The sequence below is a fragment of the Pipistrellus kuhlii genome, unplaced genomic scaffold (assembly GCF_014108245.1).
Source record: "Pipistrellus kuhlii isolate mPipKuh1 unplaced genomic scaffold, mPipKuh1.p scaffold_m20_p_30, whole genome shotgun sequence".
NCBI lineage: Eukaryota > Metazoa > Chordata > Mammalia > Chiroptera > Vespertilionidae > Pipistrellus > Pipistrellus kuhlii.
The window spans coordinates 5223978-5249138 of record NW_023425530.1 but is presented as its reverse complement, the minus strand read 5'-3'; the positions used below and the strand labels follow the sequence as shown (position 1 = coordinate 5249138).

The 25161-nt window shown below is 48.0% G+C and overlaps 1 protein-coding gene across 11 annotated transcripts in view; it reads right to left on the bottom strand.

Moving 5' to 3' along the window:
• Window positions 1–25161, bottom strand: part of SMARCA4 (SWI/SNF related, matrix associated, actin dependent regulator of chromatin, subfamily a, member 4) — a 92716-nt gene that overhangs the window by 18638 nt on the left and 48917 nt on the right. For 6 of the 11 annotated variants that reach the window (XR_004991840.2, XR_004991841.2, XM_045589223.1 and 3 more), the window contains exons 17-30: window positions 23334–23400; window positions 22354–22464; window positions 20565–20807; window positions 16666–16779; window positions 15675–15782; window positions 14489–14575; window positions 13122–13168; window positions 11678–11844; window positions 8926–9089; window positions 6445–6672; window positions 6055–6153; window positions 5721–5798; window positions 4824–5042; window positions 315–577 (exon numbers count right to left, since the gene is read on the bottom strand). Coding sequence is in view for 9 of the 11 variants with exons in the window: in XM_045589223.1 (XP_045445179.1) it covers window positions 315–577; window positions 4824–5042; window positions 5721–5798; window positions 6055–6153; window positions 6445–6672; window positions 8926–9089; window positions 11678–11844; window positions 13122–13168; window positions 14489–14575; window positions 15675–15782; window positions 16666–16779; window positions 20565–20807; window positions 22354–22464; window positions 23334–23400 (1995 nt within the window). In the remaining 2 variants the exon portion in view is untranslated. Of the gene's footprint in view, window positions 1–314; window positions 578–602; window positions 1070–4823; window positions 5043–5720; window positions 5799–6054; window positions 6154–6444; window positions 6673–8925; window positions 9090–11677; window positions 11845–13121; window positions 13169–14488; window positions 14576–15674; window positions 15783–16665; window positions 16780–20564; window positions 20808–22353; window positions 22465–23333; window positions 23401–25161 lie in introns of those variants that run through there. The other 5 variants (XM_036459729.2, XM_036459731.2, XM_036459730.2 and 2 more) reach the window with 3 other exon arrangements.

The window sequence follows — 25161 nt, the reverse complement described above, 5'->3', positions numbered from 1 at the left end:
GGCACCCATCACAGCACAGAACTCTCCTTCCACCTCGCCTCATCACTAACCTCAATCTTGCCAACCACACCTCATCATCCTGGGGCCTCTCCACCTGCTTTGCCTCTGCTGGTGAACTCATTCCTAGACCTCCTTTCATCAGAGCTCCTTGGCCTCCCCACCACACTTTATTTCCCTCTCCCCATGCTGACATCACTTGTACGCTTCCTTGTTTAACCAATGGCTGTGGAATGGTCTCACAGGCACATGGGAGGAAAGGCAACCTTGAGGACCCCCGGCAGCTGCCCACCCACCCACCCCATTCCTCAGCTTACCTGTCCTTATACTTGATGACAGCGTCCACAATCTTTTTCATTTTTTTGGTGAGGTTTGGAGGGTTGGGGGAGAGCTTCTCAGCAGGTGGCCGCCCGCGCTTTTTTTGCTTCTTGCTCTCCTCGTCCTTGTCTCGACTGCGGGTGCTGGTGGTTGGGGTGGAGGAGCCGGCGTCGCTGTCCCGCTTGCGTTTTCGCGATGATTTCTTCTGCCGAACCTCCTCTTCGATCTCCTCCAGCGTGCCCTCCTCGATGGCCTTCAGGGTCAATAGTGGTAAAATAGGACAGCCAGCACCGAGGTTGACAAGCAGAGGCCGCGGCGCAAACCCGTGGGTTCTGGCTGGGGCAGGACACACACCAGGGCTCTCACAGGCTCCAAAAAGCCACAGAAGGCCAGAGCACATCCCACCCATGCCTGTCCTTCCCAACTAGAGGGTTGTACTTTAAAAATTAGTCATATCTTCACTCCCGTGTAATGGACTCCTGTACCCCTCCACCCAGAGGTGACAATGTTAACACTTCTCTGGACCCAATGCATCTTTTTAAAAAATTTGGTGAAACGGGTTTGAAGTGCGCAACTCAGTGACATTAGGTACATTCACATTGTGTGCAGCCAACCACCACCATCCAGCTCCAAGGTCTCCTTGCCCTTCCCACGTGCATGTGCACAACTGAGACACCATGGAATTGTATCCACGTACCATATTATGACTCATGTTTTTGCTTACTATATCCTGGATGCATTTCCTGTTGTTTTTCTGCAACATAATTTTTAATGCCTGTTTAGTATTTTATTGCAAAAAGGGACATAATTGTTCATGGGCATTTGGGTTATTTCCACTATTTGGGCAGGTGTGGCTATTCTACATAATGCCATGACTGACATCTGTCTTTTCTGTACAGATTACAGAAGTGAAGCTGCTGAATTGAAGGACATCAACACGTACAATGTTAATTTTAAAAGGATCCTGATTTATTCATTCTGAATAATTTGCACGTTTAAAACAAAGGGAAGGGAAGCCAGGTTTCCAGGGGAGCTTTGAATCATAAAGGGAGGGGTGCTGGACTCAAAGGGTTGTGCTGGTCATTCGTCTCTCATTTATCAAGTGACTGTGAAATGGGCAGGGGGCCTGGCACAGAAGACAAAGCACTGAACAGAGCCAGGTGGACACTTAGCAGACAGACTTCCCACAAATGTAGTGACAATCATGGGTCAAGTTCTAGGAAGAAGGGTGAGTGGTGCTGATTGTGAAGCAGACCTGTCCTACCTAGAGGTTCAGGAGAGCTTCCTAGAAGAGGTGGTACAGAAGCTAAGAACTGAAGGGGGCGGCGTGGGGAAAGGGGAGGAAAAAGACATCCAGGAGGGACTGAAAAAAGGTCAGCACAGGGGAGGGCATGTACTGCAGGTCTAGTGGGACAGATGAAATAATTGTCCCCCGCCTGGTTGGAGCATCGGCCCGAGCACCAGAGGCACAAGTTCAATTTTGGTCAAGGGCACATGCCTGGATTACAGGTCTAATTCTGGCCTTGGTTGGGGTGCATGTGGGAGGCAACCAATCAATGTGTTTCTCTCACATCAATGTTTCTCTCTTTCATCCTCTCCCCTTCCCTTCCTTTCTCTCAAAATCAATGGGAAAAAATATCTTTGGGTGAAAATTTAAAAAAAAATATATATTGCCCCCCAAAATTAATATCCAAATGGAACCTTAAAATGTTATTTTATTTGAAAATAAAATCTTTGCATATGTAATTACTTAAGAATTGAGCAAGATGAGTTCATCCTGTGTCAGGGTAGACCCAAAATCTAATGAGCGTAACTTTATGAGAGATAGAAAGGCCACACAGAGACACAGTGTAGGGCCATGTAAAGGTGGAGGCAGAGAGTGGAATGATGGGGCCATAAGCCAAGGAATGCCAGGGCAACCACAAGCTGAAAGAGGCATAGAAGTCTCCTCCCCTAGAGCCTTCGGAAGGAACAGGGTCCTGCTGACACCTGGATTTTAGAATCCTAGCCCTCCGGGACTGAGAGAATAAATTACTGTTGTCTTAAGCCACCAAGTATGTGGTAATTGTTATGGGAGCCCTAGGAATATCTAATACCCGGGTTTCTGGTCCCCTGGCCTGCAAGGCAAGAGCCAAGAACATTCTGAACGATTTTGGCACATAGAGCATAAGAGTGTCTGTCAAAAAAGTTGTGCCCATTACACATCCATTACTAAGAGAGGAGAGTGCCTGTTTTGGGCAAATATATTTATTATTAATGTAAATTTTGCTGAGTATGACATATAAAAAGCTATGTGTTCAATGGGGAAAGAAGAGTCTTTTCAACACATAGTACTAGGACCACTGGATGTCCACAGATAGAAGAATGAAGTCGGACCCTAAATTATTACTATATACAAAGTGAACTTAGAGTATCATGGGCATAAATGTAAAAGCTGAAACTCTAAAACTTGAAAAAATATATGGGGATAAATCTTTGTGACCTTGCATCTCGTGAGAGATTCTCAGACAAGATCCCAAAAGATAAGCAATAAGAGAAAAATAAACTAGACTTTATATCAAAATTGAAAACTTTTGTGCTCCAAAGGAAACCATGAAGAAGATAAACCACAGATCAGGAGAAATATTTGCAAATCACACATCTGATAAGAGACTTATAAAAAAAGATATACAAGTGGCTAATAAGCACATGAAAAGATGTTCAGTGCCATTAGCCACTAGAAAAACAGAACTCAAAGCCACAAAGAGGCACCACTTTATACCACTGGAATTATTAAAATAAAAAAGACAGATAATAACAATTATTAACAAGGATGCAGAGAAATTCCCTCATATCCTGCTGGTGTGAATGTAAAATGGTGCAGCTGCTTTGGAAAACAGGCAGCCCACCCCTCAAAAAGTTAAACATAGGATTTTACCACTTGAGACCCAGCAATTACACTTCTAGTATATACTTGAGAGAAATCAAAACACATGTCCTCACAAAACATGTACACATATGCTCCCGGCAGCATTATTCACAATAGTCAAAAAGTGGGAACAACCAAAGTGTCCATCAACTGATGAATGGATAAAAAAAAGTGATATATCCGTAGAATAAAACATAATTCAGCCTTGAAAAGAAAGAATATGTGCTACATCATGGATAAACCATGAAAATATTTTGCCTTGTGAAAGAAGCCAGACATCAAAGGATCACATGTTACATGATGCTATTTATATGTAAAGTCCAGAATAGGGTGACTGTCAAGGGCAAGGCGGAATAAAGGGAAGGAAGACAGCAAAGATGAGGATGTTCTAAAGTTGATCTGTGATGACAATTGCAAGACTGTAAATATAGTAAAAACCATTGGCTTGTACATCTTAAATGAGTGAATTCTACAGTATATAAATTATACCTCAAAAAATGGATACAAAACAGTATGGCGAAAGGCACTCACTGTCTCAAAAATGTGGGGTTGGTAATGTTCCATGGAAGCTGATACAGATCTGTAACTGGGCCTAAGTTCCCTCTCTGGAGTGTTCTTCTTGGTCCCAAAGCCCTGGGCCAGACAACAGGACACCACACCCACCCCTCACAGAAGTCTGCCTGGCTCCCTGGCATGTTTCAGTGGCCCCTCTCATGCATATCTCAGTGGGCGAGTTTCCATGTCTGGGGTAGACAGGGACCAGGTCCCAGTTAACCCAAGGAACCCTAAGATGTATGACCAGAGGCAGCACCTCTCACTCTGGGATGTGGCAAAAGCCATCACCAACCTCCTGGGAACAACTGCTTCAGGGATATTTTTATGAAACTACTTCCAGGTTGGATTTTTAATCATTACCTCTCCACTCAGAGTTCCCAAACCTGGGGAGGGGTCAGGTTTATCACTATAATCCCAGTGTACATGCAGTGGGCCCTGGGCAATTTAAGAGAGCAGGTATTTGGGGGCTGCATGTACACTGTAGTTGCATTCTGCAACTACAGCTACAGGGCTGGGTGCTGAAAACGAGTGCTGACATCACCTCTATGAGTAACTGTGGATGCGGTCTCATCAGCAGCTCACTCCTCCCCAACCTGCCTAGGAGTTCAGGTCCTAAGGGTGATGTGTCCAAAGTGGGGCTACCTGACCCCGTCAGCATTCTTGACCAGCTTGCAGGACAACTGGATGTTCACTAATCTCTGGCTGTGTTTCCTATGTATGGACCGACACTCAGGAGACCTGCACCATGCTGAGATCGGCAATGTTTTATCCTAATCTCATGAAGAGGTGAACCCTCACACAGAAGAGGCCAATTACATACAAGCAGTGAGTTTCGAACTGCTTGGGGATGGCACTGGTGCTCTTTCCTGTCTCTGGTCAGAAGGAATTGAGCAAACCTGACCCTATGCTAGAGTGTTGCTGTCGTGAATGAAAGCTAAGAACAGCTGAACGGAACCTACTCAGGCTTTGGACAAAGGCCAAGCTATCGTGGTGTGAGCCTCTCCTCCCCCAGCCCAGTTCCTCGCCGGCCATCTCTGGCATATACCTTGAGCCACTGCTTCTCCGTCAGTGAGTCACTGTAGTCCACCTCCTTGCGGTGGCGGGAACCACGGCCAAACATCTTCTCTTCTTCTTCCTCGCAGGTCAGCCGCTCCACCTCCGCATCATCCTTGATGATCCATGAGGGGAGCTCATCCTCCTCCATCAGACGTGGCTTCCGCTTGGGGTTGCGGGCTTCCTCACGCCTGCGGTCCAGATCCATGCGCTGGAAAGCAAGGAGAGGCGTCAGCACAGAGAGAGCCAGGAGGACATTCAAGGGATATTGATAAGGGGCTGCTTCTTTGTCTTAATAGTAGTTAAACAGCAGCTCTGGGTATGGATTGCTACGGCTAACGTGGCCTGGCTCCTGCGTTGGACCCTGGCTAGGGGCTCTGCTTTAGGGACAGAGAAAACTGGAAAGGACTGGCAGATTGCATAAAGGAGCTGAAATAGGGTGACAGTTTCAAGGTACAGTCTTGTCAGGAGGCACAAAGCCTAATGGGGCACACAGCCCAAACTAATACCATACTTCTCACCCAGAAGCATGAGGTATTGGTGGCCAAGGTGCTCACCAGACCCGTGGCTTTGGTCAGTATTAATACACCCTTAAAGGGAACCTCAAGGGAGCCTCAGCAAATTTAAGAGGACAGGTATTTGGGGGCTGAGGGTGTGTCCACTATCCCTCTGACACTCTTAAAACACGGAAGAAAGCTGGGTGAGTTAGGAGGCATTGTGGGGCCACCGCTGGCTCCATTATCATCCAGGGACTCCTTCTGCTCTGTTTGAAGTCATCAGGGCAGGTGTGAACCCCTCGGGGCTCCCCGTTTCATATGGGTGGAAAGTTGAGCTCCCTAAAGGTGTGTGAGGTGGAAATGCCACCTCAGCTCCCGCCTGTGGAGCTTACCATGAACAGGTCGAACTCCTCTTCGTGCCGGGCAATCATCTGATTCACAGTTTCGTCGTCGGGCACTTCATCTTCTTCCTACGAGATTTCACAGGATTAGTACAAGGGTGGAGAGGCAAGGATGGGTGGTGGCCGGGCTCGGAGGCGAGCGGCAGCGTCCATGGGAAATGAGCTGGTGGTCCCAGTCCGGCTGCAGTGGATGGCGATCTACACAGCAGCGAGAGGCACACACACACACGCACACGCACGCTCCGTGGGTTCAGGGCCCTTGCTGGCCGTCTCAGCCGAGAAGCCGAGGATTGAATGGGCATGGAGACTGAACTACCCCTCTCACCTTTAGAGGTGGCTCCTCCAAGTCGGGGTTGACGCCCGCTGGCGGAGGGGCAGTGTGGGCGAAGCTGGCACTGCCGCTGCCCGTGCTGCAGTGTCTGCTCTGTGGATAAATAGAGGACTTCAGTCTCCAGGGCTGTCAATCCAGCGTCTTTCACCAGCAGTTTAGAAAAAAAAAAAAAAAAAAAAAAAAAAAAAAAAAAAAAAACACTTCAAAGGAAAAGCAAGTACTCATCCTCTTTCCTTTCAGCCCACACTCCCTTTACTCCAAAGGGATGCAAAAAAAGAAAAATGAAAAAAAAAAGTACAAAAAAGGTAAAAAAACAAAAATGAAAGCCGCTCATGCATTCACCACTCACGCTGGGGAGGGGGTTGGAGCCAGTGCTGCCCTCACCTCGTCCTGCTCCTCGTGCTCCAGGATGGCCTGCAGGAAGGCACGCCTCTCATGGCTGGAGGACTTCTGGTCAAACATGCCAGCCTGGATCACCTTCTGATCGACATTGAGCTTATACTTGGCCGCAGCCAGAATCTTCTCCTCCACACTATTGACTGTGCAGAGGCGGAGCACGCGCACCTCGTTTTGCTGCCCAATGCGGTGGGCTCGGTCCTGCGCTTGCAGGTCCTGGGGAAGAAACACTGGTCAGTCTTGAGCAAGCACTTTAGAGTTTAAGGGGAGGTCGGCCTTGCGAAGCCATTGGGAGAGGCGGGGCCTTTTGATTATTTTGTACCTGGCTCTTGCCTGGCCATTCTGCTAGTCCCAACCAGCAGCCGCCTGGCTGGCGAGTTCAGGTACAGGATGTGGAGCCTGTGCCAGAAGATTTCATACTGAGTTCCTGCAGAAGTGCTACTTTCTATCTCAGTGATACTTGAGAAATACTCAGGAAGATAGCACAGTTTGGGAGGACAACCCCTGGGTGGTTACATCCCAAGCAGCTCCTATCACAAATGCAGGGGTCCCCTTGCCTACCCAAGGAGGAGCCTATGCTCAGTGTGACTGTATCACGGTACCATTTATAGGATGGGGGCAAAGCTGGACAGCACGTTGGCGATACCTACTTTGGTTGTGGTCCCTAGTACTTCCTTACTGTGCAACCCCGAACTCAACCTCTCTGAACCTTAGGTCTCACTCTGTTCACACAAGCCACTCTCCTGGCTTTTGTGTGCATGGGAGGAGCAAATGGCATCGAATGCTCAGTCCAGTGCCTAGTGTGGAATAAGTTATGATAAAGTGATAGCCATGACTGCCAACCTAATTTGGATCATCATCCCCAATACAGAACCAGGAAGAATCCCATGAAATATTGTGCCAAGTGGGCTGGTGCTGTTTGGGGCTGAGCTCGAAATTAGTACCTAATGGAGGACAGAGGCCACACCTGCTTGGAGACAGGAGTGTCCTCTCTTCACTACTGGGCCCCTGGCTGGCCAGCATGCTTCCTGGCAGGGCGAGCACTCAATGGCAGCCCCCTCAGGCCCTGCAGTGAGCACAGTGGCCTCTGATACTGCCCAGCATGACAGAGGGAGGACAGGGCTCCACAGGAGCTTCTCCCTGCCGCCTGTTTGCTGACAGGAGAGACACGCCCCAACCACCTCTTGGGAAACTGGCCAGTTGTCAAAGTCCAGGCAGGAACTACTCTCCAAGATGACAGTAGAAAGGGCTGCTAGCAAACACCCACAGTATTCGCCCATCAGATAAACTATCATTTTCACACTGGTTGTGGTAAGGGTATACTCACACCCCATCAGTGGGAAAGAAACCTGGGAGCCTTCTGGAGGCCACTGGAAGCCAATATCATGAAGGGGACACACCCATGAACCAAGCAATCCCACCTCTCAAGGTTGGCCTGGCTGGTGCTCTGAGAGAGCAATAATAGGGCTCGCTGAGGGGACTAGTGGTCATGCCAAACACCAGAACCCAGACGTCTGATAACTACACTTCGAGTTAAAAGTCTTAGGGCCACTATAAGCTGGGACGGCCAGCAGCTGACTAAATGCTCACACAGAGGTGAAACACCCCAGCAGCTGAAGGGAAGGGACACATCCTGGAAAATGCTGTATTTTTGTGAAAAACAGAACATACAGATTAGATGCTGGCATGTACTCAGAGAAGAACAGGATGGGTGGAGAAGGGGGAAAATGGACCCTACATTACTTTGAGTTAGTGATATTTGCCATTTTTAAGAAAAATTAAGTATTTTCAAACGATTGTATCTATAAAATCACAACCTAACCTTGCACTTACTAGCATGTGCCCCCATGGAGTGTAGACAGGTAAGAAACGGAGCAGCAGTATACAAAGTACATAAAAGATGACCTGAGTTTTGTTTACAAAAGCACACGGCCTAAACCATCACTAAAACAGCGATGATTACTGCTAGCTAATAAGAGTGGGGCCTTCTGCATTTTCTGTCCACATTTGTGTTAATACCAGGATACTTTTTAAATTTATTACAGTGAAGGGAGAGGGACAGAGAGATAGAAACATCAATGATGAAAATGATTGATTGGCTGCCTCCTGCATGCTCTCCCCCCAACCCTGCACTGGGGATCGAGTCCACAACCCAGGCATGCCCCTTGACCGGAATTGAACCTTCAGTCTGCAGGCTAACGTTCTATCCACTGAGCAAGACCATCTAGGACCAGGCTTCTTTTTATATATGTAACAATGGAATATATTTTTGTCATATCAGAACAAAAAGCTATTTTGGTTTGAGAAACAGAGAGGAATGAATACAATGTGGGCTTCTCTCCAAAAGCCTCAGGCACTGTAGGTGCTGCTCCCCCTGGGAGATTTCAAGGAGGCTTGTGGCATTCATGAGGCTCAGCAGGGTCTCCCTGTACCTCAAGCCTTTCCACCCAGGGCGCCAGGGGCTTTTACCTGGTGGGGGTTCCAGTCACTGTCAAAAATGATCACAGTGTCAGCCGACTGGAGGTTCAGGCCGAGCCCCCCGGCCCGGGTGCTGAGCAGGAAGATGAAATACTCGGAGCCGGGCTCGTTGAAGGTTTTCAGCAGCATGCCCCGATCCTCCGCTTTTGTGGTTCCTGCCAGGTACGAGGCCAACAGGGTTAGTGGGGTGACGAGGGGGAGATAGGCGGTGGCAAGGAGAGACACAGAGGAACATGTGCTTTGGAGAACAGAGACTGCACCCACTTATGACACCACTAAAAGCCATTCTCCCATCCTAGAAGGTAAGAATGAGCCCCATGAAGATGGCTGCGCCTCCTCTGTATAAAACAGGGATGCTGCAAGAACTAGACCAGGTGGGGGCTGAAGCCCAGCAAATACCCAGGCAACAAGGGCTGCCTGTCGTGCTGTTGTTACCACCAGTCCCTGCCCACCAGCTAATTTCGATAACACCGCACCCTCAAAACAAGCAACTGACCAGAGGCCAAGAGTCTGCCCTCAAATTACTGCAATGAGATTTCTTATTTCAGAGAGAATTGCCTACATGCAAGCACACAGGTGTCTTATTTCAGTGGCTCATTTCCCTTTGGGCAGGACAGGCTTCTAAGAGTTACAGGGGCTCTCAGGTGTTGGCCCAGGACAAGATCCTCAGCATCATGAGTACCAGAGGTAAGTAAGTATTCACAATGCTGTTGCTGCCAGCTTAGAGCAGAGGTGCCTTGGCAAATTCAGGAGTCATTTTTGGTGATGAAACAAAAATTAAACACTTCCTGCCACTCACCTAGAGGTCCCAATGAACAGTGCAAAGGCCTGCTGCCCTCTAGAGCCTGGCCTACAGATGTGCCAACAGCTACAACAGATCTGAGGAGGGGCTGAGGCCTCAAGGGGGGCAGGGACAGGCCCAGAAGGAGGGGCCATCTCCCCAGGTGCCTGACCTGCATCCTTGCTCTTACCACTCTGGTGGTAGAAGGTTCTATTTTTTATTTTTAAAAAAATATATTTTATTGAATTTTTTACAGAGAGGAAGGGAGAGGGATAGAGAGCTAGAAACATCGATCAGCCACTACTTGCACCCCCACCCACAGGGGACGTGCCTGCAACCAAGGTACATGCCCTTGACCAGAATTGAATCCGGGACCCTTGAGTCCACAGGCCAACACTTTATCCACTGAGCCAAACCAGTTTCAGCAGGTTCTATTTTTATACAATGTGTCATTGAGCCCCCTTTCTCCATTCCTTTTTAAAATATATTTTATTAATTTTTTACAGAGAGGAAGGGAGAGGGAGAGTTAGAAACATTGACGAGAGAGAAATATCAATCAGCTGCCTCCTGCACACCCCTACTAGGGATGTGCTCGCAACTAAGGTACATGCCCTTGACCAGAATCGAACCTGTGACCCTTGAGTCCGCAGGCCAACACACTATCTACTGAGCCAAACCAGTTAGGGCCCTCCATTCTTTACTAGAGTTTCTATCCGTTTGGCAGTGTCCATGAGAAGAACTAGGGATAAATCATGCTTAACCCACAAAATCCTCATCCTTAAGGAAATAACTTGTCATGGAAGAAAGGAGAGAAAAGGGGGAGGTGGACGGCCACTGGGGTGGGTGAAAACACGCTTTCCAAATACTGTATAGCCTGTTCTCTGGAGGGTTGGGATGGTGACACAGAAAAGAACAAGCCCTCCCTAAGGATAGAGCAGCTGGAAAAGCCAAGGCACAGAGAGAAGAGTAAAGTGAGACCCGTGATCAGATTTGTGTTTTCAGAGGTTGCTCTGGATAAAATTCCAAGAACGAGCTGAGGAAGGCAAAATTCAGGGCAGGTTCTGGGACCAATAATCAGCCCAGCAATTACCTGTCTGTGGTCCATGAAACCACAAGACGCAGAGTAAAGACAACACAGGACAGAGGTTTGGGGCATCTGACCATGGAGATGGACTTGGCAATAGGCTTAAAGATTGAGTTGTGCAGGGAAAGAAGAAACTATGGCACTCAAGTTCATTTTTCTCATGAACACTGTTCATTCTCGCCATCTGAGAGAGGATGGGGACTCCCTCTAGGCCCTCCCTGGCCAGTTGACATGTCACATCACAGGTTCTGCATGTTGTCAGCAGCTCACTGACATTGTGACACTGACACAAACCCACTGCTGCCCCGGGGTCCCATGTGGTAGGGTAAAGGCAGAAATGCAGGCCTCCCTATGAGTGCAGGGTCACAGCCACGCAGTTCCCAGAGTCTTGCTACATCCAGTTCCCTCCTCTCTTTCCCACTCAGTGCTCAAGGTTTCAGCAGGAACAAGCCTGGTTCCAGCTTCAGGCCTGATCAGTGACAGTGGCACAGTCACCTGGGCAGTGGAGATGGGCATGGGACTCACAGCAGCCTAATGAGGGCCAGCCCCTGGAACTCTGTTGGGGACACTGCACAGGCAGGGCACCTGCAGAGGATGCCGCGGACAAAGGCACCAAGAGCCCAGGAAAGCCCCTCCAGGGGCCTGGCTCAGCTGTGCCCACAGCAGGAGAACACAGCCCTCCCTGCAGCCCTGAGAGCCTGTGTGACTGAGCGTGCTGCTGCACTCACTCCTGCTGGGACACCTAGAGGCTCGGACCTCGCACACTGGCCAGAAGCTCTGACCTCGTCCTGCCTTGCAAGGGAGGGCACGCTGGCCAGAAGCTCTGCCAGCAGTGATAATGAGACCCCTTAACAAATGTCTCTCTTGGTCAGACTCACCATCGAGCCTGAGGTATTTAAAGCCGCGATACGCAAAATAATCTTCCATAATCGTCATGAGGGAGGTCATCTGACAGAAGAGTAGCACTTTATGGTTGGTGGCACGAAGTTTGGGCAAAATTCTATCGAGGAGCTCAAATTTCCCTGAGGCTCGGTACAGGTCCAGCCTGGTAAGCAGAGGGAGGAGGGAAGAATACACACAATGTTAACAATAGCACATAGTAGGTGGGCAAGGAGGCACAGTCCCGTTTCCAGGCTGAACAGAAACAGCCTACAGGGGCTGGTCATCAGGGGTAAGGGCACACAAGTGACTTCCTAGGCAGATTCCCTACCCTCAAGAAGATTAAGCAAATCCAATTAAAATACATTCAGGCCATTCTTGGCCAAGGGTGGCCATGGAATCATCATCCAACTTGGATACTTGTGAGAAGAGACGCTATTAGTAACTATGCAATGTCTCCATTTTGTTAAAGAACCAGAAGCCAAACTACCGCCAGTTTACAGATATGGAAACTGAAGCTGGGGACAGCGGTACACGGTTGCTGCAGTGCCTGAGCCAGGATTCAAACCCACCTCTGTGGGACCTCATTAAGCAATCCTATATAATAAAAGGCTAATATGCAAATCAACCAAATGGCAAAATGGCTGGTTGCTATGACGTGCACTGACCACCAAGGGGCAGACACTTAATGCAGGAGCTTCCCCCTGGTGGTCAGTGCACTCCCACAGGGGATGAGTCAGCCAGAAGCTGGACTCACAGCTGGCAAGCAGAGCGGTGGTGGTAGAAGCCTCTCCTGCCTACCATCAGTCAGACATCCCCTGAGGGCTCCCAGAATGTGAGAGAGCACAGGCTGAGCTAAAGAACCCCCCATGTGCACAAATTTTGTGCACTGGGCCGCCAGTTGGGAATAAAAAAAGACACCTTAGAAGATGGTTTACTCTTTGATATAGTGCCTCTACTCTTGGAAGTGGCTTAGTATCCCAGAGAAATGATGGTGTTAGCAAAGCTGCTGGCAATGGTGAAATCTAGATATAGCTTCCACATCAAACACCACAGGCTTAATGAAGCCTGAGCTGCACTTTATAAACAATGCCATCCATGGCAAGGTGGGCAGCACACCATACGGAGCATCTCCCTGTTGGCAGACAGAGTTAAGGCTCAGAGCGGTGAAGCAAGTTGGTAACGTTCAGAGAGCCTTGAGGGAGGTGGCAGGGTGGGGCATGGAAACCAGGTCAACCTTAGGAATTCTAATGGTGGGCAACTCTCGTGGGGAGGTTTCTATTTTCTTCGTTGAATTTGTCTACATTTTCTAAACTTTCTGTCATGAACTTAATGCCTTTGAAATCAAACCAATGTAACACTAGCAACAGGACCAATAAAACATGTGAGAAACACCACCACATGGCCCGCCTGCCCACCCCATACAGCAGGGACGCTTCTCACCCTTGGACGATGCCACCGGTAAATCCCAGGTGCTCTGAAAAGGACTCCTGCAATGGAATGAGAGACAATTCAATGGGGGTGAGGGGACGGGCAGAAGAGTGCTGCCCAGCACCATGCCTCTAAGCCCTCACACCAGTGCTTAGTGCCTGCCCACAGTGGCTCTGAAGCTACAGATGTCAACTATAGCTATTCTATCCCACCCATGTATGTCCCTTTCCCCGTGTTTTTCCAAGGAAGGAAAGGAAGTCATGATATAACACTCAACCACCAAAATGAGCACAAAAGGTGAGTGTGCACCAGAGACCATCCTGGGATTGCAAAAACAGAATCCTAGGGCACCAGGGGTATTCCAACAAACCTGAAATATTATGCCAAAACGCCAACATATTTGTGTGTGCTTTTCAGAAGCAAGAACCCAAATTCTTAAAGGGCACCATGGCCCAAAATGATATGACCCAAGACTTCCTAAAGAGGAAAGCTGCCGAAACCAGTTTGGCTCAGTGGATAGAGTGTCAGCCTGCAGACTGAAAGATCCCAGGTTCGATTCCAGCAAGGGCATGCACATTGGTTGTAGGCACATCCCGGGTAGGGGGTGTGCAGGAAGCAGCTGATCGATGTTCCTCTCTCATCGATGTTTCTAACTCTCTATCCCTCTCCTTTCCTCTCTGGAAAAAAAACAATAAAATATATATTAAAAAAAAAAAAAAAAAAAAAAAAAAAAAGCCGAGACCAGTTTGGCTCAATGGATAGAGCATCGGCTTGGGGACTAAAGGGTCCCGGGTTCGATTCTGGTCAAGGGCATGTACCTTGGTTGCGGGCATATCCCCAGTAGGGGGTGTGCAAGAGGCAGCTGATTGATGACTCTCTCTCATCGATGTTTCTGGCTCTCTATCTCTCTCCCTTCTTCTCTGTACAAAATCAATAAAATAAATAAATAAATAAATAAATAAATAAATAAATAAATAAAATTTCCCTTATTAAAAAAAGAAAAAGAGGAAAGCTGCTCAGAGTCGATACAATGACCCAGGATGGCCCCACATGTCACTGAGTAGAAAATGCTAATGCATCAGTGAACAGAGGGAGTGACCCCACAAGGTGAAAATTGACCCAGAGAAGAGTTTTCTAATAATTTGTGATTATTATAGGGTGGGCTTTCAAGGACTTCCTAGGCCCCCCCCCTTTTTTTTACACTGTTTTGATTCTTTCCCGTAAGCACTTGCAAACAGCAAACCAACAGAGAAAAATGTACAGGCATCGTCTATTAAAATATTATAAACTTGTTTTTTTGTAAGTTATCAGGGAGAAGCAATTCAGCCCTGCCTGTGGGTGCTCAGGGCAGCACCGGGGCCAGGAAAAGGGGGCCTCACCTCGATGTGCTGGAACATGTACGGGTGGTTGCAGATCTTCCTCAGCTGCATGATGGTGTTCATCAGGGTCTTGGTGCCACCTTTGCCCTGCAGAGGAAGAAAGGAGTCCCACATCGGGTCTTGTCCCAGGGTGGGGTGGGATGGGGGTTGGAAAGAGGACTGTGGAAGGAGAAGTTTTAGGGGCAGGTATGGCTTATGGCAGAGAAATGAGGAGTGAAGAACTGGCTCCTGTGGAAGCTCAGAGGCTTGGAACCAGCTCTGAGGAGAGCAGAGACTACCTGTGCACTGGAGGGATGGAAGGTGGGAAGGAAGGGAAATTAGAGTGACAGAGCTAAGGCTGAATCACAAACACTTTTTGAAACCAGTTTCACTGTGGGCATTGTGGCAAGTCTCTAGGGGTTGCAGCCAGATGGGTCATGACTTAGGAATATTGCTGGCTACAGCGTGAAGAAAGGATTCAGGAGTAAGTGGGTGCCGTGGGATAGAATTAAACCAGTAAACACACTGCTGCCACAGCTCAGGTAAAAAAGGGCCCTAACAAAACATCTAGAGGAGGAAATGGGGAGGTAGGACTAAGCTTGAGGTACTGGGTGTGGAATCAAGAGACCTGAGATGATAATTTCAGTTCAGGTGAAGGATGGGATAGGTGAGCACTAGACCTCAGAGAAATCCCAGAAGTCAGCAGCCAGCCCAGCCCCCATTCCTCTCCACTGTAACACCACCCCCTGCCCATTGTCATCTGCTAAAAAGGTGAAAGGGCTAAGTGTTCATGACTGTTGGGGCAGCTTTTTCCCAGCTGGGAAGGTGGGGCTCACTACAACTTTCTAATTCTGCGGGAATTAGTGCTGGGCCCAGTATTGCCACTGACACCCATGGCGGCTAACATTTCATAAACAAACAGGTCACTAGACAACATCTGACTTGGGAGGTTCTTTTGGCTCTAAGTGTGCCCCAGAATTGGTCCATGAGCCTCTGCTCCCGCAGTCTTACTGACACATTCATACCAGCCATGACTTAAACAATAGCTCTGCAGCGCTCTTGGGATCACCACTTCATGGGGCCTAGACCACAACAATAAGCTCCAAGGTGGAAGACCTGCAGGTTACAGTGTGCTCAACCACACACCTGGCTGCCCCGAACCCACCCGCCTTGGACACTTAAGTGGGGAAGTGGGGCCTGGGCAAACCTTCTTGTCCTTCTCAGAGCCATCGGTCAGCAACACCCCTTTGGCTTGCATGTGCCGGTACAACACACGTTGCAGAGCAGACATGTCACACTTGATGACGTATTCCACCTGTAAGAGACACACAACGTTATCAGTGGGGGTACAGGGGTCCTGAGCCTAATCCCCCACCTGAGCACATCTATCTCTTGGTAGCATCCTAGGCCCTGGGATGCTCTGATCAAGGCACACAGGGGTGATAGTGAAAAGGCCCCAACAGCTGGGGACACGGGCAAGTGAAGTACCAGGACAGAGAAACATGGAAGGGGAGTCCTGGACTGCTCTTGCCCCTACGGCATCCACTTCTCTCCCCTTCTTTCCCACTCTCAGTGCTCAAGGTTCCAACAAGAACAAAGACTAATTCCAGCTTCAGGCCCAATCAGTGATAGCTCCACAGATACCTAGGCAGTGGAGAGATGGGCATGTGGCTCACAGCAGCCTCGGAAGAGCCAGTCCCTAGAACTCTGGGGAAAAGGATGGGCTGCCTCTCTGTTGGGGTCACATGTGGCCACCTTCCAAAGGCCTCTCCAAGTATGACTAGAGGGGTAACTGTGGCCAGGAACCCCCAGCCCTGCCGGGGGGAAGGAAAGGGAGCCCTAGAGACCCACTGTGGTACTGGTTCCCTGAGCAAGAGTTCAGAGCCATTTCAAGATGGGGAAGCAGCCCTGAGAGCCCGTGGTCTCCAAGCTGAGCTTGTGACATAGTTGGGCAGGAGCTGCCCAAGCATCTGACCTACTGACAACAGGTAGGATTCTGTATTCTAATCTACCACCCCTGCCTTCTAGTGCTCTAGAGGGGGTGAGCAGCCATTCCCGGGATGGATTTACTTCGGAATGACAGGGCAAGGCCAGGACCATGAGACCATAGGCCAGCAAGGACAGGAAAGCCACCTGGCCAGGACCACCCTAGGGAAGCCCTGCACTGTGGTTTCTTCTACTTAAAATCCTGACGGTACCTTTTCAGGCAACTGAGCTTCAACCTCCTTCTTGAGCCGCCGGAGCAGGAAGGGCCGTAGCACTTTGTGGAGGCGACGAATGATGAGGATGGTCTCCTCCTCGTTTAAGTCCACCTGGCATGCCATGAGAAATGTAAAACTAAGAGTTACTTCCAAAGGGGGGGCATTTGGAGCCACCCTGTGCCCTGCCCTACCTTTTCAGAGAGCCCTCTGTTTTTAGGGGGTTTGCAAGAAACCCTTTTCTTTTGGAAAACAGGAAGGGTCTGAACTCTTCCCTAGAAATGCCAGGACATGGAGCCAAGGAGCCCAGGGCACCAGGTTCCACAGGCTTTACAAAGAGCAATAAACTGCTGAGGGAATCTCATGCCCCAGTGGATGCTTAACTTCCCATGCCCAGCTCAAATCGGGACCCGGGTAAAAGACAGAGACTTGGCTGACAGCAGCTGCTCTCTCACTACAACAAGACTTGTTTAAGTTGTCTTGTACCCATGGTATGGGGAAGTGGGTTTTTGATACCTAAATCCAGCCTACCACCAGGATTGCTCAGGGCCTATTCAAGAAGTCAAATAATCCTTTCCACTACTATTTAGATGGTAAAATAACATTGTTCTAGAGCACATGTGTCAAACACAAGGCCCGCGGGCCAAATCCATCCCGCCAGGCCTTGCAATGTGGCCCGCACCACGCTGTCATCACTGCACTCCGCTGCGTTTCCATCACAATGACAGTTTATGACTGTTCAGTAAACCATTCGGCCCGCGATTTAGGCTGGATTTTATATTTTGGCCCCTTCTCTGATTGAGTTCGACATCCCTATTCTAGAGTAATAAATTTGACAGTAAAATAGTAGACAAGTTTTCAGGCAAATTTAAATAGGCTAATTGAAATAAGCGAATATTCTAGAAAATTAATTGCACTGGACAAAAAGCTGTGCCTAAAGTGTTAACTAAAATTTTTATTGGCAGTTCATCTCATGATAAAAATCTCACAACAGGAAATGAACCTAAAGCAGTCATATTATAATGCAAAAAAATAAAATTTAAAAGCCATCAAGACTACATTATAAAATTTTCAAAAGCCTCCTAATATTTAAATAAAAAAAGGGGGAAAGTAAAAGAATATCATGTAAGGAAAAATATCCTGAAAGTAAATTACATCTAGAAAATTTGTATTTTAGAAAATTAATTGTAATGCTAACAGCAAGACACCCATGAAAAACACAGATAGTGTCAAAAGAAGCCAGAGGAAAATTATTTAGGCAAAAAATGAAAAAGGATCCCAAGTCAAATTTATAGAAAATATTTCTTTATTAACTTTTGGTCAAGAATATGTTTGTATATTTTCAGAAAACAACTTCGAGACCATATGGATTCCGGCAACAGAGAGGAATTGACAGGACTACTCCAACCATGAAGACAGAAGAGAAGCAGTCCAGAGATGGAAGTCATTGACGACGCCTTGCCATAATAGCAGTCAGCAGCTGTGTATCACAACTAGAGAGGGTTGGACCTGCATTACCACCATTTGCCTACCATCCAGAACTGAAATATTATTGCTGACATGTACACATAAGGAACTGTTTGACATTGAAATTGGGTCTCAAAAGAACTGTTGGCCCAGAAAGAAACTCACTACAGACTGATTCATGTGCCTTTCAGGATAACCATTATTGCTTGACTCATTTTTGATTCTTATAAGTATATTTCCACTAGGACATGATCTCACTCATCTAGGGGAAATGGTGAACAACGTAGACTGATGAACAAGAACAGACCCAGAGATAAGGAGTCAAGGGTCAGACTGTTGGACCTCAAAGGGAGGGTGGGGATAAAAGGGAGAGATCAACCAAAGGACTTGTGTGCATATATATGAGCCTAACCAGTGGTCAAGGACAATAGAGGGGTAGGGGCATGACTGGGGAGGGGTGGGGGATTGGAATGGGGGCTGAGGACAAATATGTGATACCTTAATAAAGAAATAATTTTTAAAAACACACAAAAAACAAAGAGCAATAAAGCAGAATAGTGCTGCTTCCCGCCAGCACATCTAAATGAAAGCTAAGTGGCATGATGGGGGCCACATTCATAGAGTGTTTGGTGTAAACCAGATGATGCTCATGGAGGGCTCTACCACTGGGAGCCCCATATCCACTCTCATTTCAGCTGGGAAGGGATGGGAGAGAAAGAAATGCTGCTCTCCCAGGGTGACTGCTACTCTGGTAAAAAATTAATTTTTAAAAAATTTTAAAAAGTGAAGAATAAGTCCTGGCAGGTATGACTGGGTTGGAGCATCATCCTGTACACCAGTGCCCACAGGTTGAGAACCGCTAGCAGGGTCGCCTAAGACCATCGGAAAATAGATATTTACATTACGATTCATAACAGTAGCAAAATTAGTTATGAAGTAGCAACGAAAATAATTTTATGGTTGGGGGTCACCACAACATGAGGAACTGTATTAAAGGGTTGTGGCACTAGAAAGGTTGAGAACCACTGCTGTACACCAAAGGGTGGCAGGTTCAATTCCTGGTCAGGGCACATGCCCAGGTTGTGGGTTCAACACCCAGTTGATCGATTTGCATGTGTTTTGTGAATGTGTGTGCATTTGTGTGCGCACACACGTGTGGGTCTGTCTCTCTTTCCATTCCTTTCTCTAAAATAAATTAAAACAATAAATGACATACTTAACAACACCAACAAAAGTTATAAGTAAATAAAGTAATACCTGAACTTTCCTTCTGTGGGTCCCCTAGAAAATCTCTTGGCAAAGTTTTTACTCAACTTGAAAATAAATGAAACTAGAGCATCTGCTTCTGTTATTGGATGGGGGGCCTGGGACTTTTGGAAATGTCTATTTTTCCTTCAGAATGGCTTCAGCCTAAGCTGGTGTCAAGGAGGGAGTACCTCACAGATGATGCTGGCAGAGGCCCCTCTGCACACATGGTGTAGTGGCCCCAGCTGTCCTGCACCTGTCTAAGGAAAACCTCATGATCAGGAACTAGTGACACTTATTACACGCTGCAGTTGTACCTACTTCCTCAGTTGTCAGGCTCTGGTGGCTTAACTGCCTTCAACTGAAATGCAGCTGGCCCACAAACACAGTTTAAACCCCAATAGCACAGCAGCTCACTCTGGAGACTGCTTAAGGAGTTCAGCAAGTGATGAGGACCTAGCCTCTTACAGCCCACATGCCACAGTCTGGTTTTCAGTCTGCCATTGCCACCCCTGGCCATTTAGGCCTTGAGATCCACCAGCCATAGAGCATTTTAAAAATGAAATACACAGCCCTAGCTGTTTTTGGCTCAGTGGATAGAGCATTGCCTGCGGACTAAAGGGTCTCAGGTCGATTCTGGTCAGGGGCACATGCTGAGTTGCGGTCGGTCCCCCACAGTGTGTGTGTGTTTGTGTTTGTGTTGGTGTGTGTGTGTGCGCGCGCAAGCAGGAGGCAGCCAATCAATGATTCTCTCTCTCTCCCTTCCTCTCTGAAATCAATAACATTAAAAAAAAAAAATGAAATACACAGAATATGACTTTACTCCTGTGACTAAAAACTTTTGGGCTTTTCACTGCCCTGAGGGTAAAACCTAAAATCCTTAAAGGGACTAACAGGTTCCTCGGGCCCTCTAGTTGTCTTTCACACCCTTGTTCTGGCCCCATAGCTCCCTCAAGGCCATTTTTCTCACTGTGCCCTCTCTGTGTCTGGAGCACAGGGTCAAAGAAGCCCCAAGTATCTTCCCAGATCTAACCTCCTCAATCACTGCTCTTCTCTAGGAACCTGACACCTACCACAGTCCCAGCCCATTGTGGTGGGTACCCACTGCACACCCAAATCCTCTGATGCTGGCCCATGACCATAGTTCCCTGCCCCATCTCACCACATGGCTGGCCGCACACACCCACCTTTTCTCCAGTCATGGCAAACGGCGCATTGAACCACTGCTCAAAGGTGCTGCAGCTCTTGAAGATGGTGGGCAGCAGGAAATTGAGGAGTGCCCAGAGCTCAGGGAGCTTGTTCTGCAGCGGCGTGCCTGTCAGCAGAAGGCGGCGGGGAGCCACATAGTGCGTGTTGAGGACCTGTGTCAGCTTGCAGTGATGGTTCTTCATGCGGTGGCCTTCATCCACGATCATGTACTTCCAGCGGATCTGCAGGCCCAAGAGCAGACATTTAGAGGAGAGGCCGCAGGGCTTCTCACAGCCATTAGGCAAGAGTGCTCCATGTAGAAGAGTTTGTTTAGATGGAGAACATGAACATGACAATGTCCCCTGACAAGGAGCCAGCTCACCGAGAGAAAGACACACAACATGCCTCTATAAAGCATGCAGTAAGCACGAACAGACAAGGAGACATGCCAGTGAACTGTTGGATGAACAAAGCAAGTTGTAGAAAAGTAGTCTGGTTTCCCTCCCAAAATTACATATGCTAGTATGTAGTACAGAAAAATCGTCAAATAGCACCTCCCCCTCACTGATCAGAGGAGTCCAATGGGGGAAGGGGTACATCTACAGGGGACACAGTGAGATAATACATAATACATTTTCCAATGTGCCTTTAAAGGTAGAGAGACTCAGGCAGATTCCGAGTATGAGCCTGCGGGCTAGGGCTGTGCTCTAGAACCTGTCTGTGGCTACACATCTAATGGATAGAGGCTAGACATTGACTATATCAGTGTGTGGCCATCCTGTACTTTAGCCTCTTAGGGACACAGTGAGTGAGGACTGAGTGACACAGAGTGTCAGAGGCAGATCTGGCTGGCGTAATACAAGAGCCTTCTCCCACGAGGAAACCCCATTGCAGAGTGTTTGCTAATTAAAGCTGCTGTCGAGTAAGCACAGATAACTTTGTACTGAGTCAGAAGGAGACCACACAATGTACATCTGCTCTCTAGGCCTCACTCTCCTCATCTGTAGGCTCAGAGATGCCTACTAAGCTATCATCATTCTGACCAAGTCCCTGAGGTGTGTTAACTTGTAAACATCTCCATCTTGGGTCAAAGACTCTATCTATCCTCTACTTCACTCTACTGAATGGTTAGTGGTGAGACCAGATGCATCATCTTCAGCCTCGACCCCTCCTCGAACCAGGAAACAAGGGATGGTGTCTGTTTTATATCACTATGTTCTCAGTAATTCACTATGGCCTAACTAAGAGCCACCTTCACAACTATGTCAGCTAAGAAGCCTGTACAGCCCCCACTGAATTTGCCAGCCCAGCAGCCCAAGACTTATGGGCCACAAAGGGCCTCAGAGAGCATCATGGGCTGGTTTCGCATGGCTATGCTGGGGGAGGCACAGTTTAAGGTCGCTAGAGACAGCTAAAGACAAGGCTGGCTTCTCCATGGCCCTATCAGAACACTGCAGGAAGACAGGTGGGTCAGGAGGCATCTTGTGTGACCAGATTCTTTGGGCAAAAGCCCTAGGAGACGCTAGCGCACATGCTTTGTAGGCAACCCCATATCTGGATCTAATCCCAGGCTAGCCTGGGAACAGAGGGGCAAACGCAAGGTCACCTTTCAGGGACCTTGCATATACACAGCAGCTATCTTTATACACATGTGCATATGTGTATATTATGGGCTTTGAGAAGATGGTAAGTATGATACACTCATAACAATCCCAGATCCGGCCGGATCACATGCTCCCTGATAGCAGTGAGTGCCTAAGGCTGGTGTTTTACATGAGGACACGCTACCTTCGCAAGGATGTGCTTGTCTTTAATGATGTACTCGTACGTTGTTAGCAAGACATTGAACTTGCCACTCCGGAGCTGGGGGACGAAAGCCCGTCTGGCTGCTGGAGAGCCCTAGGAAGAAGAGAAGACATGCACACATCAGCCTCCAGGGGAGGAGAATTGGGTGAGCTGCTGGTTCCTGTCCTCCAACCGCAATGTGCTGAGTGCCAAATGCAGGGAGCAGAGAAAGGCTCGTGGGTTCTCTGGGAGGCTTGCTGTCTGCACCATCTGCCTGAGTCCCAATGGCAAATCAGCTCCCCACCTCTTCCTGGTCTCCCTTCAGGCTTCCAAGCTGAACACCAGGGCATCCTCCTTAAAACCTCCCACTTGGGCACTGGCCACCGAGATCATTTCCTGACAGAAGCTCCAGCCTACTTGCAATTAGCAAACCTGCCCTGTCCCGCTCCCAGGTCCAAACTTCTGAACCATGACCAGAAGCCCAGTGTTCTTCAGGTTCACATTCCACACGGATTGATATCCACTGGGTCCCATAAGCTTTTGCCAGAAATACTTTTAACTCCTCAACTGTACCAAGTTTTCTCCACACATGCTGTCCCTTCTGCCAAGACCCCTCTCCTCAGCATGAGCAGAGAGCCTCACAGCACAGGGTGAAAAGCCTGGTCCCGGGCTTAACCTGTGACCAGGCATAACCTGGCTCTGCAATTAAGTGGCTGCATGAGGCCCTGTCTACCTCAGTTTCCCCACCAGGAAAACAAGTACAAGTCCCCACTTCATAGGGTGAACTGATAGAAAATAAACATTACTCCCCAAAACAAGTGACCCCAAACCTGCATTAACACCACGATCCCAAGTGTATAACATAAAAAAATGCACACACGTGCCTCATTATTAATACAAGCTGACTTCCCTATTCACTTATCTGTATTCCTTACTCCCCTACCCTATTCTCACCTATGTCCACTCCACAGGCTGTGACATACCTTGTAGGACACCTTCACCACGGAGGGAGCCCACTTGTCAAATTCGTAAGCCCAGTTCGACAGCGTTCTAGTGGAAACAAGGAAGGAACAGTCAGGTTCTAGTTCAGTCAACAATAGCTCACTGTTCACACCAATGTCCACTGGGAAGTGATGCCAGTGTGGTCGTGGTGCTCAGAGTTGGTAGGTAACTGATCATCTCCAATGGGGGCAAGTGAGGGAAGGTGCCCTGGGAGGGAGGATCAGGGACACCCGTGTGGCGACGGGTACAGGGTCAGTGAGAAGCCTGGGTCAGCCTGGACTAGAGTTGGTCGGCAAGAGAAGGCTGAACCCAAAAGTTGGACCTTAGAGACCAGTTCTCTGTCATCACTATGGTCACAACCATCTGTGAGAATAAGCTATATTCTATAAAACTGTGCCAAGAAAAACGCACAGGCTTGTGGTGCTTCATTTCAGGTTCAGAACCATGCTAGAAATCATGCTATGGAACCTGGGAGTACGGGAGACACCACCTGTATCTTTAATACCACTTCAAAATAAAAATGACAGCCCTAGCCAGTTTTGCTCAGTGGGTAGATTCTAGTCAAGGGCACATGCCTGGGTTGCAGGCTCAGTCCCCAACAGGGGGCATACAGGAGGCAGGATATCAATGATCCTCTCTCATCATTGATGTTTCTAACTCTCTCTCCCTCTCCCTTCCTCTCTGAAATCAATAAAAATATCTTAAAAATAAACAAACTTGACAGGCTTCTAAATGAAATAAAATTAAATAAAAATGACAGCCACTGAGGGCTCCTGCCCAATACAGCAAAGAATAAAGATGGAACCCGATTGGCATAGCTCAGTGACTGAGTGTTGACCTATAAACAGGAGATCATGGTTCGATTCCTAGTCAGGGCATATGACCAGATTGTGAGCTTGATCCCCAGTGTGGGGCATGTAGGAGGAAGCCAATCAATGATTCACTCTCATCACTGAGGTTTCTATCTCTCTTTCTCTGAAATCAATAAAAATATATTTTTTAAAGCAAGAGGGAGGCAGGACAAGCAAATGCATGGTGGTAAGTTCTACATCCCAACCAGTGGATGGGACAGCTGAATGCTCAAAGTCTAAAAACATTCTCTGGGGCACAGGTAGCTCTTCTGGCTCAAAGATGACATTTACAGACTGGATCCTTGTCAGAAAATCAACACATGGCAAAACTTCATTGAAGGGAAGAGGGGAAAGAAGCCGACTTAAATAACCTCGGAGAAAGGTGTTTTAACTGGAAACTAAAAGCCTAGAGATGAAAGGAAGTGGATCTGAACACAATACTCTAGGTGGTAAAGTTGGTTTGCATGGGATAACTCTTCTGAAAGCACTGTATATGTACACTGGGAATGAACAAATAAATGAGGAGAAAACCCTAGAATGAATCATATGGTCCTCACTGAGAACTGGAGACCACAGTATGAATATGTTTAGCTTTAATAGAGATACCGATGACCAGACACTATTATCTATGTTATGATATTAGATATGTGCATATAAAGCTTAGTACACATATACTTATTTTTCTAGTGCTGCCCGCTGAGAGGGCCTAGAAGTATGGATATCCCCTCTACATTCAGGTCGTGGCTTTCAATTCCATTCTCTAGTAAGATAAACCAGGCTGATTCTAGGCCTAGGTGGAAAATGTACATACTGAATTTGGAGCACCTTTGGGTGACGAAAAGCAAAGTGCTCAAAACACCACAGTGATGGGGGCATGTCAAAGGGACAGAGTAGCCAACTGAAAGAGCTCCTCCCTATGGCCATAGCTGGAATAATTTGAGCAACAAAGTAAACTAGT